Below are 18,139 nucleotides of genomic sequence, written 5' to 3' on the forward strand. Positions count from 1 at the left end.
ATACTTTTTTGTTGTCCTCTTTGTTTATTTATAATGACTATTGTATAGTTGTTACATATTTGCCAATATTAAATTTGTTTTATTTTATATCTTGCTTTGAATTAAAAAGTCCTATACCTACACCGCATTTTAATTTTAATAATATGAGAGTACAAAAAACAAAAAAAACATTATCTTACTGAATACCTGGGGCTAATCTGCACTGGCTCGGAAGGTTGTAAATGATTAGCTAGTTTGAATTTGCATAACAATACTGACAATGAACGTGCATTCAACGCCACAAGTTTTTTTGTTTTTTTTAGCCAATCAGAATTCATCTTCCGAGCCAGTGCAGATCAGCCGAATACCTGCATAAAAAAGCAATATTGACTTCATTGTCTTGGTAGTTTGTGTGTAGACCAAGTCTATGATTTTAAAAAACGGGTATTTTCGTAAGCTGTAATCAATTGTTTGTTCTTATTTTCGTATTAATAAAAAACTTGTACCGGTAAATCCATAGACGTGGGCAAGGTGTAAAATGTAATCAGCTATTTTATTTGTCCGTAATTTGTACAAAGATCTTATTTTTTGTAAGCATATAAAGCATTTTCCACATTAAATATCGTAATTCTTACGCAATTTCCAATTTTGATTCTTAAACACAAATTATCAAATATATTATAAAAATGTAAAATGTAATTAGGAATTTGCTTTATCTGTCGTTTTATTTCTTGTAAAAAGCCTTTTTTATTTCCTGTTACCTGTACCAGCTATCTATCTCCTTTTTCCCCTCCACAGAATAGTCACAAACAGACTGCTAATATTTGTTCCTTTCATAATCATATTATCATCTTTTAAGATGGCAACTGTAAAATCTGTATAGGAAACCGCATCTCTAATAGAAGCTGCATCTTTACTACATCTTGGAACAATTGAGAACAAAAATTCACCATTTCTCTTATGTGCAGTTGCTCTAATAGAAGCCGCATCACGTCTATGCATTCTACCATTTTAATAGAAGTCATGGCTTCTAATGCCGATAATGTGCTTGACTTTACCTCACATGTTATATTGCGATAAATCCAATATGCCACTATGGGAATTCATTGTTGTTTAAATACAATCATTTTTTTTCACAGTAACGATGTATATAACAGTATTTGCAGAGTACTATCTGATACAAGATATGCATACCAAAATATATTGACCAATTTTAATGTTTATATTCTACCATGTAATGTACAATACTACAATAATTGAAATGAATATTAATTAATGAATAATTTAATTTCTTGTAAATGTTAGCTTTATGGTTAAACAACTGCATGGTGCATGCAACTTGACTGAACACCATACAATTGAGACTACTGTAAAAAAACTTTATTTTCACTTGGAATTAATTTCAACTACCGGTATGTTGTCTTTTACAAACATTTTGGTTGCATACAGTTGTGATGGACACTGCCTCATAATAAAGCACAATTTTAAAAATCCATGGTCAATATATGGTTACAAAATAATCTCCTGATACTATGAGGTTATTACGAGGATACCCCAAAGTATGCACAAAGACAGTACGGCGGCAGTATCGACCGACGCACAGCAGAGGTCAATGCGACGGCGTAATAACCTTATTATTATACATCTTTTCCATCCAAGGATACATCATGGGAATACCTAAATCTAAAAAGTTTAGAACAGAATAAGCGAACTTCTTTGTGTGGAGTCCGGTCAAACCCTGGTGGCAGCCATGTTTTTTTTTTTAGTAGAGGACGCTTACACGCGTAATCATTCCATATTTGGAAGTCGCATTTCCTTATATGGTAGGATGAAAATACCCAGTAAAATACCGCAAAATTACGGCACTCTGTAACTTATGGCGTTACAGTGACAGATTTATAATAATGTATATCACTTGACACCTTAATTAATTTGCAAACAATATTGACAAAAATAATATGCTATCTAAAACGATACCTTACATTAAATATTGCTCAGTGCTTAAGGATGCTTAACATTGTCACAATAAATATTGTATGCACGCTAGGTAATTTTTTTATTACAATGTTAGCAAAGATAAAAAACAGAGATGACAAACACAAATGTGAAAGTGTATCTAACATTCTTAAACCTTGTCCACTGCCACTGTATCAGATCTCTCATTGTTTAAAAACTGCAAACATGATTCAACCTTGTCCACTGCCACTGTATCAGATCTCTCATTGTTTAAAAACTGCAAACATGATTCAACCTTGTCCACTGCCACTGTATCAGATCTCTCATTGTTTAAAAACTGCAAACATGATTCAACCTTGTCCACTGCCACTGTATCAGATCTCTCATTGTTTAAAAACTGCAAACATGATTCAACCTTGTCCACTGCCACTGTATCAGATCTCTCATTGTTTAAAAACTGCAAACATGATTCAACCTTGTCCACTGCCACTGTATCAGATCTCTCATTGTTTAAAAACTGCAAACATGATTCAACCTTGTCCACTGCCACTGTATCAGATCTCTCATTGTTTAAAAACTGCAAACATGATTCAACCTTGTCCACTGCCACTGTATCAGATCTCTCATTGTTTAAAAACTGCAAACACGATTAAACCTTGTCCACTGCCACTGTATCAGATCTCTCATTGTTTAAAAACTGCAAACATGATTCTAACCACACAATTGAAGCTTCCATCTTCTTTGTTGGAAAATACTTCTGCACATGGTGACAGATTAGCAATAATGATTGATATCTCGTCCTGATGTTAAAATCACAGAGATGTTGAAGTTTTCTAAGGCAGATTGGACACAGAAACAGTGGCTGCGACATAGCTTCCTTTACTGAGCTGCTTTCATTCATAGCACACTCAAAGAAAACACAATGTGCCAGTCCAAATGTATGACAGACTTCATGGGTCATCACCTGGAATTATAGTAAAATTAATGTTTATTCAGAGTTGAAAAATGCCCACTAAGATTTATTCTAATTATGCTCAGACTTATTAGTTGAATTGACACACAGTTAATTAGCACAGGGTAAGACTAAGAAAACATGAACAAACACTAAGAAATGGCTAGTCTGAGCTCAATCTGATCTGTTTTTATGACCTTCTCTGACCTTAGTACAAACTAACAAAGTATGTGCGAATGGCTAGTATGGACTAAGCGCCATCTAGGATTACCTTTGTTCATTTGAAATGTCACAGTGTGAGGCCTGCTTATCGCCACAGAACTCACACTGGGCAGGGGGTTCTTTCACTGCTAGAAAGGGGTAGACAAGGCAATAGTACTGGAAATGAAATACACATAAACCAAAATATCGAGTTAAAGCTCCTAGCTTTTATACCTCTCAAAATAATTACATGAATGAATGAAATTGTGCTGTTCATATCCAAGAAACAATTCCGAAGACATTTGAGTATCGCAATTTAGCAAATTTGAGGGGCAAAATGGCTGCCAGTCAGTCATATATGATCAAATGGTAAAGGTATTTCTGCCAAGTTTGAATGAGATTGGCAAAGCAAGTCTTAGAATACCGGTACTCCAAGTGCAACAAAGGCATTCCCTTTTTAAATCAATATTTATTTATTTCATTCAATGGCAGTTGAATCCAGCCAGCCAATCAACAAGCAGAGTCCACGAAAACGTCATTTGAAATTTTTTAAATATTATTCAATCAGCCAATAGAAGCCCCTCAATTTGAATTGTGAAAGGAATAAATTTATTCAACTCTGACAGAGGCTATTCCGGGTTCAGTTGTTTTCAAATAATAATAACATCACCTTGATGAGTTTCCACAATATTTCTCCATCCACTTCAACAATATCATCGTATGCCTTGTTGTCATGGTAACATTGTGGTTCATAGCGTCCAAAACTGAACACAGCAGATCGTTGTTTATAGGATGCTTCTCCAAGTACAAAGTTGAGATCGTCACTAGGGTACAAATCTGTCCACGACATACCAACGATGTAGTGAAAACGATGTTTTAAAAACTTTTTCAATTTTGTCAGCACATCAGTGACAAGCACTTGTTTCTTCCCAGTCACTTTGTGATATCGTGAGGTAACCTCCAGACTCTCCACACTGATTTCTTCTTGTGTTTCAACTTCCATTCCATGAAAGAATGTCTTCAGAAAATCACATAGAAACTGCAGAAGAGGTATCCCACCAACCTTAAAGTCCAGAATGTGTGACGGGAATTCTCCAATTGGTTGGAAGAAAATGATGTTTCTCTTAGAACTGAAGTTTAATGCAAACAACGAGTTCATTTCTCTCGCCACTTTCCATTGTGGAAAGCCTTGTCTTTCGGAATTGGCGATCTTATCTTTGCAGATAAACAGTTTACTTTTATCTCTTTGAGATGACTGGGGTTTCGCCAGATTATTCCTCTCCGGAGGGGATGGATCAAGGCATGCTTCTGACATCATGAACAAATTCTGAATCTGTGTGTCGAATTTATCAATACTTCCAACCAGTACACGAACCCGGTTGTGACGAACGCGTAGATCACGTCTACAAAACATTAGTCTCACGAAGTACCAAATGAAGAATCCAAGCGTAATGAAATACAATGTGTAGAAAGAAACAACGAACCAGTCGAACCAAACTAATACAAGATCATTATAAACGCTCATACTGTTATTTACTTGGCGTCAGGACATGACCCAAACATGGCCGTGCCTACTCAGAAATTCTCCTAGCCTCCACTCATTTTTGCCGTTGGTGGCGGATTGAGAGTCCAACGTTGATTCAACGCGTATAATAATAGTCGATGCTTGGAGAATACAACTCAAGACGAGAAGCTGAATTGCTCGAATTACGGACATTGACTTACATAAACATCGAGTTACCAAAATGGCAACACCCATATTTTAGAAACCACGCCCACTTTTGCAAAACCACGCCTAAATTGTAACTCGATGTTCAATTTCCAGTTAAGGTAAGATTTTAAATACCCACAATTTATTCATTTTCCAACAAATTAAATTGTAGGCTGGTGAAAAAAATATATATCGTGAATGATGGGGTATTTTTTGTTGTTCTCAATTATTTCCAAAATCTGTGTTTTAAAACTTTAATTAACATTTATCTATACTTCGACTTTACGAGCAACATACAACGTTAAACAAAGCAAAAATATATATTTTTACATAGGACTCTATGTGCTAGGTAAAACATGACCCGTGTAATTATGAAAAACTTTCAATCCTTTTTTGAAACTCGAGACAATGAAAACAATGTGTTGATAACTTCACATCAATAGTAGATTTATACTGAATAATGTGGTCCATGGCTCTTTGGTCATAAACACAGGGGCATGACAAGAATATAAAAGATAAAATATGTACTTTCTATTCCTTTCAACATGTAAAAGCAAATGAAGACAGAAATGGATTTATAGACGTCCGTTTTATGTTGGTAACTATCCAGCGAAAAAAAAAATCACTAACTTATTCTCTCAGTAAAGATTAGTCTTTCCTACGCTAATGGGAATGGGAATGGGAATGGGAATGGGCGCAAATGGGAATGAGATGTCAATCCCTGTCCGTCTTTAAAAACTGATAGTAATACGTTATTCAAAGCGTGCAACTTTAGTGATAGGTGTAATGATGACATGCGTGAATAATCTTCAATGTAAAATTACATTGTCTGTTCGTTTTTGTACTATGTCTTTGTAATTTACACTGCAGACTAAATTTAGGCGTGTAACATTTATAGAATTTTAGAATCTTACTTCCCCGATTCTTTACTCGTAGAAAAGATTAAGAACTTTTTGTAACAACATCATATACAAGACCGTTAATAGGAATGTCACAATAGGAGGAGAGTTAAATGCCCCATAAAGTAACACACTGTTGCTAGGTTCGTGTGACGTAGATCACTGTTAACAAAAAAGAGTACTGACCATCATGAACCACTGTCGTCACAGCAGTGGTACCAAATATCTGGTGTGAGTAAGCATACCTTGCTGACTAGACACCACATGATTGGACCTGTATTGTGAGACATGTCAAGGAATAACAATTTACTCTTGACAAGGTTAACGTGGTCTATATAGAGTCGTAATTAGAAATGCTGTCTCGTATGGTTTGCTGGAACAGATCAAATTATGAAGATGAATCCATGCTATTTGCTGTGTTCTTGCTTGTATGTTCTTCGGGATAAATCAAGTAAAAATAACTCTAAAAATCCCTGTTATTTAAACTCAAGAGGTCGTAAATGTATCTGTAAGTGTTGTTGTAACTCTTTGCAAGCTTCAAGAGGTTGGACCGGACGAATAGTTTAAATATTTCAAGAAGTTGTTAAATAAAAAGAAAATGGTTATTTACAGTGAATTGGGTAGATATCCAATTTTATCGCTTTATTCACAAACCTAAAGAGCAAATTGTACATGGAAATAAAGTCCATTTTTAATGATGTAAATCATCAAGAAATAATAGATTCACCTGAAACAACAACATCAGCAAAAAATGCTTGAGACGCCCCATTAGTCCAACTATTCGTGTCTTTATCGTTGTCCTCGCCAACTGTTTAGAGTTGCAAGTCTTGCACAAATCCAGATCGCTTTTACACAAAGAAACAGCGTATTCCACTCATTATGACAAACAAATTAAAGGTCTCGAGTACGAATCAAATGAGATAAAACACATGTTTAGCAGAGCCATGCGAGAGACGGTGCCCACACGATGACCTCGCTCAATGAGACGAAGCTAGACAATTAGAGAATTACAAACATTAAAAATATTATCGGGATGATGATGATTGAATTCCGGGAATTGTTACTTATTATGTTTCTATGCCCACACAGAAACATTTTATTTTTTGGAAGCAGGAAACATATCCTTACATTCCAATAAAATCAACGTCCTCAGCCCTGTGGGTGGTAACCGAATCAACGTCCTCAGCCCTGTGGGTGGTAACCGAATCAACGTCCTCAGCCCTGTGGGTGGTGACCAAATCGACGTCCTCAGCCCCGTGGGTAGTGACCGAATCAACGTCCTCAGCCCTGTGGGTGGTGTCATGGTAACCGAATCAGCAAATCTTGACTCGGTGATACACATCCCCCATCAAATAAATGGATATTCTTTTGCTGAACTTGACATAAGCATGACATCACCGATGACATGGCACCACATGCACCAGATGCACCGGGACAAGTAATCCTTCAAATAATAATAATGAAACAATACACTGCATACAGATCCAGAAAATATAGTAAAGCTATTCTGGTAAATTTGTTTTCAGTGGACGCGGTTTATTATTTTTAAAATTGTCATTTTTTATGAATTTTTCTATCATTTCCACAAACGAACAAACAAATAAACAAAAACTGCGACCAGAAACATTATTATTTTGTTCTGGATGGACCTAATCATACACGTTCAGCGTCCAGTCAGGTGACAAGAGTGTTTGGTTCAAAGGTTAGGCACGAACAGGCCGATGTCGATGTCGAAATGTGTATAGCTGTCATGTCTTGGTGTATGTGGTTAATCGTTACTGTCATTTTATTGTATTTACTGAGGAATATATACCTTCCTGTTCCAGTTGCATTGTATGGGAAGTACTATTCAAAACGGGGACCATGGTACTTCGAAAAGCGAGCAGTATTTACCCTGTTGATGAAGCTCCGTAAATGGAAAGTCGAACGCAACGCTTCTCAGTCCGATGCTGCTGGCTATGGGGTTCGTTCAAGGGACAAGATAGAGGACATGGACCGTGCCCAGAAACTGGACAACACGCCCAAGGTACAGTATACCAGTGATTATTTCTATCAATTTATAATATCAAAAAAATCATTTTTAAATCTTTAAATTAAATGCGTACAACTTCAGTGATGGTGGTATGCGTGAATAATAAATAATCCATCTTCATTGAAATTATTATCTTTCTTATTTTTTCTAAAATTTGTATCCGGGAGGATTGGAAGTTTTCAACTAATCATATGTTTCAATTGCGTGACTTTAAAATGTCAAGTTTTCAAGTTTTACCCATTTTCTCTAAATCTTTGTTCTTATAACTATTCCTTAGACAGTTATTTAGATTACATAACATTAAAGGTGAAACACTATAGGTTATGAACCTAAGGTTCTGAAACACATTACCCATTGAACTGATCAGTTAGATCGGTTGATTATACAAATTATACATATACAAACATTTTATGAGAATAATAATTACATATTCCTGAAGATTATTGCCCATGCACACCTGTACTGCTCACAGTTTGTGTAATACACTAACAACGATTTTTTCAAAAGTATTTAAACATTATTGTATACTAAAACACCCTGCATTTGTCACCTCCCTCATAATTCTCAAATGGTCCATCCCTTAACAGCTTGGATGCTAATGATAGCTTTCACCTTATTATATTATTAATGTTTCTACTATTGAGTTCTAACTTTGTTGTATTTGTTATGAAATAAATATGCCAACATGGAAAATATGGTAACTCATACCCTCCAACAATGCTATGGCTACTAAATCTGTAGTCTTAAAATAATCTAAAGGACTTTCAATGAAGCTCCATATATTTATTAGTCATCCCTTGTGCATAGCTGCCCTGAAATTGATTGGTCAAGACCTTTTATGTATATCTGACCCCAACATTTTGATTGCTTAGTTCCTATGTACAGCTGACCTTCAGACATTGATTGGTCAGTCCCTATGTACAACCAACCCTCAGATATTGATTGGTCAGTCCCTCTGTACAACCAACTCTCAGATATTTATTGGTCAGTCCCTGTGTACAGCTGACCTTCAAATATTTATTGGTCAGTCTCTATGTACAGCTGACCCTCTGATATTGATTGGTCAGTCCCCGTGTACAGCTGACCCTTAGATATTGATTGGTCAGTCTCTATGTACAGCTGACCCTCAAATATTTATTGGTCAGTCCCTATGTACAGCTGACCCTCAAATATTTATTGGTCAGTCTCTATGTACAGCTGACCCTCTGATATTGATTGGTCAGTCCCCGTGTACAGCTGACCCTCAGATATTGATTGGTCAGTCCTTGTTTACAGCTGACCCTTAGATAATTAATTGTCAGTCTCTATGTAGAGACAACCCTCAGATATTGATTGGTCAGTCCCTGTGTACAGCTGGCCCTCATATATTGATTGGTCAGTCCCTGTGTTCAACTGACCCTCAGATATTGATTGGTCAGTCCCTGTGTACAGCTGACCCTCTGATATTGATTGGTCAGTCCCTGTGTACAGCTGACCCTCAAATATTGATTGGTCAGTCTCTGTGTACAACTGACCCTCTGATATTGATTGGTCAGTCCATGTGTTCAACTGACCCTCAGATATTTATTGGTCAGTCCCTGTGTACAGCTGACCCTCAGATATTGATTGGTCAGTCTCTATGTACAGCTGACCCTCTGATATTGATTGGTCAGTCTCTATGTACAGCTGACCCTCAGATATTGATCAGTCCCTATGTACAGCTGACCCTCTGATATTGATTGGTCAGTCCTTGTTTACAGCTGACCCTTAGATAATTAATTGTCAGTCCCTATGTAGAGACAACCCTCAGATATTGATTAGTCAGTCCCTGTGTACAGCTGGCCCTCATATATTGATTGGTCAGTCCCTGTGTACAGCTGACCCTTGGATAATTATTTGTCAGTCCCTATATGTAGAGCTGCATGACCCTCTGATATTGATTGGTCAGTCTCTATGTACAGCTGACCCTCTGATATTGATTGGTCAGTCTCTGTGTACAACTGACCCTCTGATATTGATTGGTCAGTCCATGTGTTCAACTGACCCTCAGATATTTATTGGTCAGTCCATGTGTACAGCTGACCCTCAGATATTGATTGGTCAGTCTCTATGTACAGCTGACCTTCTGATATTGATTGGTCAGTCTCTATGTACAGCTGACCCTCAGATATTGATCAGTCCCTATGTACAGCTGACCCTCTGATATTGATTGGTCAGTCCTTGTTTACAGCTGACCCTTAGATAATTAATTGTCAGTCCCTATGTAGAGACAACCCTCAGATATTGATTGGTCAGTCCCTGTGAACAGCTGGCCCTCATATATTGATTGGTCAGTCCCTGTGTACAGCTGACCCTCCGATATTGATCAGCCACTGTGTACAGTAAATTCTCAGATACTGATCTGTTCTGAACAAAGTTCACGGCAACCATGCTCTGTATATTTCTAATTTATTTCTAATTCTAACCTCTTGAAATGTATTTTTCTCTTATTTTTTTGAAATAAATAATAAATGTATCAACAAAGAGTTAAATAAATATACATATACAATAGTGTACACATACAGTGTGATGTTATGGTAAAAATTAAATTGTCATATTTAAATTTCTCCCTTGTGTAATTCAATTTTGATCTGAGAGCCACAATCCAAATCCCCTCATGAATCTGTGAATTTATATTGTTCATTATCAATAATATTGTTTTCACATATACTGTATTGAAACCTACATATCATATAGTATTTATGTCATTCAACTAGGATTAAACTACATGCTGGTATGTATGATGCCTGAACACCATGTATGCTGAGTTAGGCAGGAACTGACTGTGTAGTCTAGTGATTTGTGCATCAGTACTGAATTCATATCTGGACATGTGTTATTATTTGACAGGCAGTAGATGCAGTGTATTTTAATGGCTCCAACAAGGATGGTGCTTACATCATCACTGCTGTATCCAGGAGACCAAAGAAAGTAGCTCAGCTTGTTCTCTTTCTCTACATCCCCGATGTTGGATTGTTTCAATTACCAGAGCATCCTGATTCCACTGTGTATGAATGTAACCCAGACAGACATGAAGCAGGTGGTCTTTGCATTGAAGTTGTTACCCCAATGAAAGAATGGAAAATAACATACAATGGCAAACTAAGGTGAGCAGTTTGAATCAACAATGGCAAACAGATTAAGGTAAGCAGTTTGAATCAACAATGGCAAACAGATTAAGGTAAGCAGTTTGAGTCTGCAATGGCAAACAGATTAAGGTAAGCAGTTTGAGTCGGCAATGGCAAACAGATTAAGGTAAGCAGTTTGAGTTGGCAATGGCAAACAGATTAAGGTAAGCAGTTTCAGTCGGCAATGGCAAACAGATTAAGGTAAGCAGTTTGAGTCGGCAATGGCAAACAGATTAAGGTAAGCAGTTTGAGTCGGCAATGGCAAACAGATTAAGGTAAGCAGTTTGAGTCGGCAATGGCAAACAGATTAAGGTAAGCAGTTTGAGTCGGCAATGGCAAACAGATTAAGGTAAGCAGTTTGAGTCGGCAATGGCAAACAGATTAAGGTAAGCAGTTTGAGTTGGCAATGGCAAACAGATTAAGGTAAGCAGTTTGAGTCGGCAATGGCAAACAGATTAAGGTAAGCAGTTTGAGTCGGCAATGGCAAACAGATTAAGGTAAGCAGTTTGAGTCGGCAATGGCAAACAGATTAAGGTAAGCAGTTTGAGTCGGCAATGGCAAACAGATTAAGGTAAGCAGTTTCAGTCGGCAATGGCAAACAGATTAAGGTAAGCAGTTTGAGTCGGCAATGGCAAACAGATTAAGGTAAGCAGTTTGAGTCAACAATGGCAAACAGATTAAGGTAAGCAGTTTGAATCAACAATGGCAAACAGATTAAGGTAAGCAGTTTGAGTCAACAATGGCAAACAGATTAAGGTAAGCAGTTTGAATCAACAATGGCAAACAGATTAAGGTAAGCAGTTTGAGTCAACAATGGCAAACAGATTAAGGTAAGCAGTTTGAGTCAACAATAGCAAACAGATTAAGGTAAGCAGTTTGAATCAACAATGGCAAACAGATTAAGGTAAGCAGTTTGAGTCGGCAATGGCAAACAGATTAAGGTAAGCTGTTGGATTTGGCAATGGCAAACAGTTTAAGGTAAGCAGTTTGAGTTGGCAATGGCCCATACAATAACTGGATTATTTCTGTATTGATAAAAGTGGTGTACTGTAAACCATTTTATTTGCACGAGACATTTCATTGAGATTAAACAGCATTTCCTGAGGGGGTGGTATTGAAATGCATTGGTCACATCCTACCCATTATTCGTCACTGCATGTTAAAATATATACGAAAGATACATATTGTAGTCAAGTACAAATAAGAGCTAAGTGCCATGACTGGTCCATTATAGTAAAGACTTCATGATTGAGTTTCAGCAAGATACATCATAAGATTTTTTTATTTTTAGGAAAGGTCCAAGGAATGAATGGAGTGATGATGACACTGACCTGGTTACTGCTAAATTTGAGTTTATGTAAGATTACAATAATTAATTAATATACCCTTGATTATACTCTTTATATTCCATATAAGTTTCAAAGTTGAAATGAAGGAACACAAAATTGTCAAGGTGTTTGTATTTTACCATAATTTGGAGTACAAATTCTAGAACAATATGTCATAGCAAAGTTGAACATAAAGTTTTTTCTTTACCAATATGGTATTCTCTGTTCTCATTCATTGTAGCTGGATTAGCTATACAGATATTTATGATTTTGATGTGGATCAGCATCCGGATACCATAATTGATGCAGTTGCTAAGCAACCATGGAGCAGAGAGTTCTTCAGGCTACTCAGAGAGTAAGTGGTGTTAATAAAATTTATATTGATATTGTGTCCAAAATGTCTTTATTGTTCTATGACAATGTACCTGGTGTAATAGCTTTTTAGTCAAGTTTGAAAACTATCAACCTGTATAAATTATTAAACTTTACTGACTGATGCTATTTATATATTGAATAGAATGGTCCCTGCAATCATAAATAATATTTGGTTTAATTAAAAACCTCTCAATTCCTCTTTGAAATAAAAACTGGTTACAAGTTTAAATTTTAATATTCAATTTATTGATTCAATATTGCTCACCTTCAATCAGAACATTATATATGACTTTTGATTTGCTTGTAGCATTTATAAACAAGTTCACTGTTGATGACACCCACAAATCTGATTAAATGCATGCTTGTTTCCACTCTCATATTAGCTTAATATGTTTTTATTTGATTTCAGTGCTCATCAGACACATTATGAGCAGTTTGGTGAATGGAAAGGCAAAGTTCAACTTGAAGGTCATAATGACATTGAGTTAAATATGAAGGGCATGAGAGACCATTCATATGGTGAGTACATACCATTAAAATCTCAATTCATATGGTAGGTACATATCTCATTGTTGTATTCGGTACACCACTCATTGTGCATAGGTACACCACTCATTGTGCATAGGTACACCACTCATTGTGCATAGGTACATGTTGGTTAAAAAGTTGTTTGAAAGATGAGGGTTACAAAGATTATTTTGCAATGCAGTTCAGTTTAGCAAGCAGGATTGTTGAAATAACATGCAAGGCATAGCAAAGGAACGTTAATTCAGTTTTTTACCCTTAATCTTCTTTATAAATTTATATACTGCACTATCAAGATTTGTATTAAAGTGCTTTTCAAGAAATAATTTATTTATAAAATTACCATTCATGAGCAATCTGGATGTTGTATTAAATAATGATTTATGTTGTTTTTTAGGTCTATTGTTTTGTGTGCTATAGAGCTTAAAGCGTATAATTTGATCAGAATCTGGATTTCTAACTGTACAACTACTATTGGGAAAATGGAACATTTTTGAGAGTAACTTTGGTAATCTCATATGCAGTTATGTTGATAGAGGGATGTTGACAAGCTGAAACTTTTTTGTATAAGGCCATATGACATATAATAATGCAGTTACCTGGAAGTCTAGAAATTGTCTTCTATTGGTAGCATGTGAGATTTGACAGGTGGCAGTAGCAGGTTTCACATTAAACTCCCCAAAAAGTGATTTGTTACAAAGATATTGTCTTGAATTTAGTTGTAGATAATTAGGGTTTATACTAAGCACACTGAGACAAAGTGGTACACGTTATAACTTGTAGAAACTTTAGTAATGAGACTGTATGAAATGGCACAATGCAGTATTCTTGAATATTGATAGTTGTACAAAGACGATTTTGTTCCTCCTTGCATGAATCTGTCTAGAGTTATACAGTGATTTTACTATGACTGTAATTGTAGCCAAGTTCAGAGCCTTTAAAGATTGATGCACTCTGCCTCAGATACCCTAGCTGTGATTTTAAAATGTCACACATACCATTTAGCAATATGATGTTGATCCATTAGTAACTTATATTCGTAGGTAAACACCGTGAATGGGGTGATTTTCATCGCTATGGTATTCATATGATTCACTTGGAAGATGGCACTTCAATTAATTTGGGGAAGATTTGTTTACCTGAAACCTTATCAGAGTAAGTTATTTGTTTACCAACATTATAGTCATGGATTTAGAGTGATAATCAGTCTAATTAAAAAAAAAATTAAAAACATGTACATAGTGTGACTATTCTTCATTAAACTTACGAGTATATGTATGAATAGAAGTTTGGAATGTTTAGTTTCTCCTGTTATCTATTTTAGATTCACTCGATTTACAATTTAGATTCTCCTATTAGATATTATTCAGCTAGTTCGTTCAGATTATCCAGTAATTCAAGTCAGATTATCTTGTGTTATCTAGTTTTGTCTCAGTCTGTATAAAGACAGGAACCTTTTTTCATGTTATATTATGGTGCAATGCAACATGTTAAATCTGTTTTCAGTTTATCTATTGGATATGTGATGAATACTAAGGGTAAAAAAGAAGCCATTTCCTGGACTGATATGGATCTACCAACTCTTGGTGAAGAAGGGATACCACCAAAGGAATATCAAGTTAACTTTCTAGCAGGTGTGTTTGAATCATCTAGGCAGCCATATCTCTATTGAAACTTGAAACATAGATGTCATAGGACACTGCACAGACCTAATAGTTTTTAGGGTAAAATCAGTACATGTTATCTAATTTGCATAATTAATTACTTTTCAGCTTTTGATATTTCAAGTAGTCACATTCAATGAAACTTGGTACATAGATACTCTAGGACTATGCAGAGATAGAATGTTTTGGGGTAAATATTTGTGCATATTAATTACCTAATTTGCATAATTAGTTATTTTTCAGCTTTTCCACTGATATCAAGAGTACTAATCATCACATTTCAATGAGCCTAGGACTATACAGAGACCCAAATAGTTTTTGGTAAATATTTATGCATATTAATCACCTAATTAACATAATTAACCAACTTCCACACTGATATGTCAAGTACTGATCATCACATTTGAATAAAATTTAGTACATAAATGCTCTAGGACAATAGACAGGCCTGATTAATTTTTTGGGTAAAATCTGTTCATATTAATTCCCTAATAAGCATAATAATTCATAATGTTTTAGTTCTAATCACATTTCAATGAAACTTGGTACATAGATATTACATTACGCAGGCCTTATTAGTTTTACACTCAAATCTGTTCTTATTGATTACCTGATTTGCATAATTAGTTTTCATCTTTTCCATCAATATCTCAAGTACCAGTAATTTTTGATTAATTTTTAATGTGTCTTCAATACTCTCAGCACACAGGACTTCTTTCTAAGCTTTCTTTGATTATAATAAGTGATGTTTTACTGCCATTGTGATATTTCCAGATGGCAGTAAGTGGTGTTTCACTGCCATGGTGATTTTTCCAGATGGCAGTAAGTGGTGTTTCACTGCCATGGTGATTTTTTCAGATGGCAGGAAGTGGTGTTTCACTGCCATGGTGATCTTTTCAGATGACAGTATTGTCAGACATTCAATGCTATTCCCATTTTTGATTGACAGGTGAGAAGAAATACAACATGAAAGTTCAAGTTCATAGGGCTCCTATATTCTACATGGGGTTTGGCTGGGAAGCTAGAATCTATGAGCAAATGGTCAGTGTCAATGTCAATGGTCAAAAGGGACGAGGAATTGCAGAGTTTTTGTACAGGTAAAATCAAACTGAATTTTTTTCAGAATTACAATTTGCATGTATATATTATATTGAGCATCTCCACCGTAATATTTGTTCACATTGAGTGAAACATTTGTAAAATAACAGAACCGTCATATATCAGTGTTCAAAGGGTCACATGACAGAAACACCCCTGTTAATTTCTAGAGATAAATGAGCATCTTTTTGTGAAATATCCTCACGAATGCCCTCAAAAATTGAAATTGACAAAAACAGTAACATATATAGTGATCATTGATAGATTAGGTTTTGGATAACAGTATATCCTTTTATCTCAGGTATTACTTAGGATGTCCAAGAGATGCACAGTTAAGTTTTGATTAAGAGAGGATGAAGGAATTCTCAAGATCTGATGTAAGGCTTCTACACTCTGATAGCAGCTGCTCAATGATGAATGAAGTGAATAATGCTACGAACATATTTATCAAAATAAACTGACAGTGAATAATGCATGAACTTGTGCATGATTCTCTGCATATATTAATAAATTTGTCATCATACTTTTCATGGTGTGAAAAATAATTGTAAATTGGCACAAAATTGTTTATTTGCTTCAAATAAATAATGACTATGTCAGTAGTATTTTTTAAATAATACTACATTGGCACCCATAAATATGCCAGAAAACGATTATTAAAGTAATGTTGATATGGGCTAATACAGTCACCGCTAATATAGGTGTCGAACAGAGCAAACGTGGTGCCACAATATATACAAATTGTAAATTTGTATCAATAGTTGTGTTCACGTTACACGAAGTACGGGCTAAGATTTAAGCTGATTTAGGCTTATCTAGCATATTTGCATTTCGGCTAGACCCAATTGCGTCCACGCACAGGGAGGGCCAGTCATTAGCACGGGCTAAGGGGCGTCATCAGTTAGTGCCCTTTGGCAAGCCGCTATTTACGAACGAAAAAATAAATGACACGCGCGAGGTTCTATTTCTGCTGCTGACATGTTTTGTTCTAATTTTGAAGCGACGTGCACAGGAACGTGAGAAGACGATCCCAACTTATTTGGATGAACAGGAATAGTATACAACGGCGTAATAGAATACAGAGTTTTATTAATGCATGTTGTAGACAGCGAACCAAATTTATTTTGTCTACGATTGGTGCTACTGTATGCTCTACTACAGTGACCCGATCAGTGTGGAAGCGTGTACACTGAGCTCGGTTGCCATTTTGGGAATGAAAAAGTTGTATATATTTGATCATGTGCATAATGTTCACACCCAAAGGTCGCTGCAGAGGGTGCTTAGCCCTGGGCTAAGTGTTCGCGCACATTTCGCTAGCCCGTGCTAAGGTCTAGACCGCGTCTTAAATTCAGATCAGATTTAACCCGTACTTAGCATTCCTTAGCTCGTACTAAGCGTTCACGCACGTTTGCTTAGCACGGGCTAAGGAATTTGATGTCTTAGCCCGTGCTAAGGAGCTGTGTGTGAACGCAACTAATCTGGCTGGATCCATAGTGCTAAAGTTACGCAAGGTCATTTAATCATGCATTCTGTTTTTCAGTATCTTGATAAAAAATCCATACCCAGTTACCAAATTATGATTTTATATTGAAGAATTTTCTAATGAATAAAATCAATATAAATACTTAGACAATATCTGTGATTTTGTACACATTTTTGTTTAAAGATGACCAAATCTTACTGGAATATTGTTTTAGACACAATTACATGGGTGACCCTACACCTGGCTAATGTCACATATATTTGAAAACTAAGGGTTGAGTCGTTGCCATTATAAAGCATGACGTACAATTTTCAGACTTTGTCCAAACATGGACTAATAAAAAGACTGGCAAAGTCTAGACTTTTTTTGTTTTACAAAAAGAAATAGTTATTTTAGTCCTTTCAACGTGATCGAAAAAAACTAACATGACTGCTAAAGAAATCCCGACTGGCCGCATCTGTGGGTATTTGACTGCTATTAATTATGCATGATGTCATTGATTATTCATGAGTGGATGGGTGAAAGCATTACCTCCATGGTGAAAGTAAGGCAATACTTTCATCCGTGTTTACTGAAAACAAGTCGATGTAAATGTCCAATATATACAAGTAGCCTTTCAAAATGACCTGGACCTCTCAAGTGAAAGGTCATGTATATTAACATAGATAAGATATGACGTATACAACTGCAGTCGTTGTCAATGCTAATCAACATCTGTTAATTAGCATAATCACCGGAGTTTTTTCTCTCCAACACATGACGATGCCTGCAGATGCGTCCAGTCGGGATT

General features: G+C 35.9%; 2 protein-coding genes across 2 annotated transcripts; one reads left to right on the top strand and one right to left on the bottom strand.

The window, feature by feature from the left end:
* Positions 1–513: 513 nt before the first annotated feature.
* LOC100372508 (archaemetzincin-2-like) lies at positions 514–4,678 on the bottom strand. The gene is made up of 2 exons (XM_078006776.2): positions 3,759–4,678; positions 514–2,899 (listed from the first exon to the last, which is right to left on the bottom strand). Exons 1-2 carry the CDS (start codon positions 4,611–4,613, stop codon positions 2,585–2,587), a joined length of 1,170 nt encoding a protein of 389 aa, XP_077862902.2. The 5' UTR covers positions 4,614–4,678; the 3' UTR covers positions 514–2,584.
* Positions 4,679–7,423: 2,745 nt separating this feature from the next.
* On the top strand, positions 7,424–17,501 carry LOC100372656 (uncharacterized). Its single transcript, XM_002731881.3, has 9 exons — positions 7,424–7,724; positions 10,599–10,855; positions 12,168–12,233; positions 12,446–12,559; positions 12,989–13,098; positions 14,148–14,259; positions 14,611–14,738; positions 15,718–15,865; positions 16,168–17,501. The coding sequence occupies exons 1-9, from the start codon at positions 7,434–7,436 to the stop codon at positions 16,211–16,213; spliced, it is 1,272 nt and encodes a 423-aa protein (XP_002731927.1). The 5' UTR covers positions 7,424–7,433; the 3' UTR covers positions 16,214–17,501.
* The last annotated feature ends 638 nt before the right edge of the window (positions 17,502–18,139 follow it).

The sequence above is a fragment of the Saccoglossus kowalevskii genome, chromosome 1, assembly GCF_978046115.1.
Source record: "Saccoglossus kowalevskii chromosome 1, keSacKowa6.1, whole genome shotgun sequence".
Taxonomy (NCBI): Eukaryota; Metazoa; Hemichordata; class Enteropneusta; family Harrimaniidae; genus Saccoglossus; species Saccoglossus kowalevskii.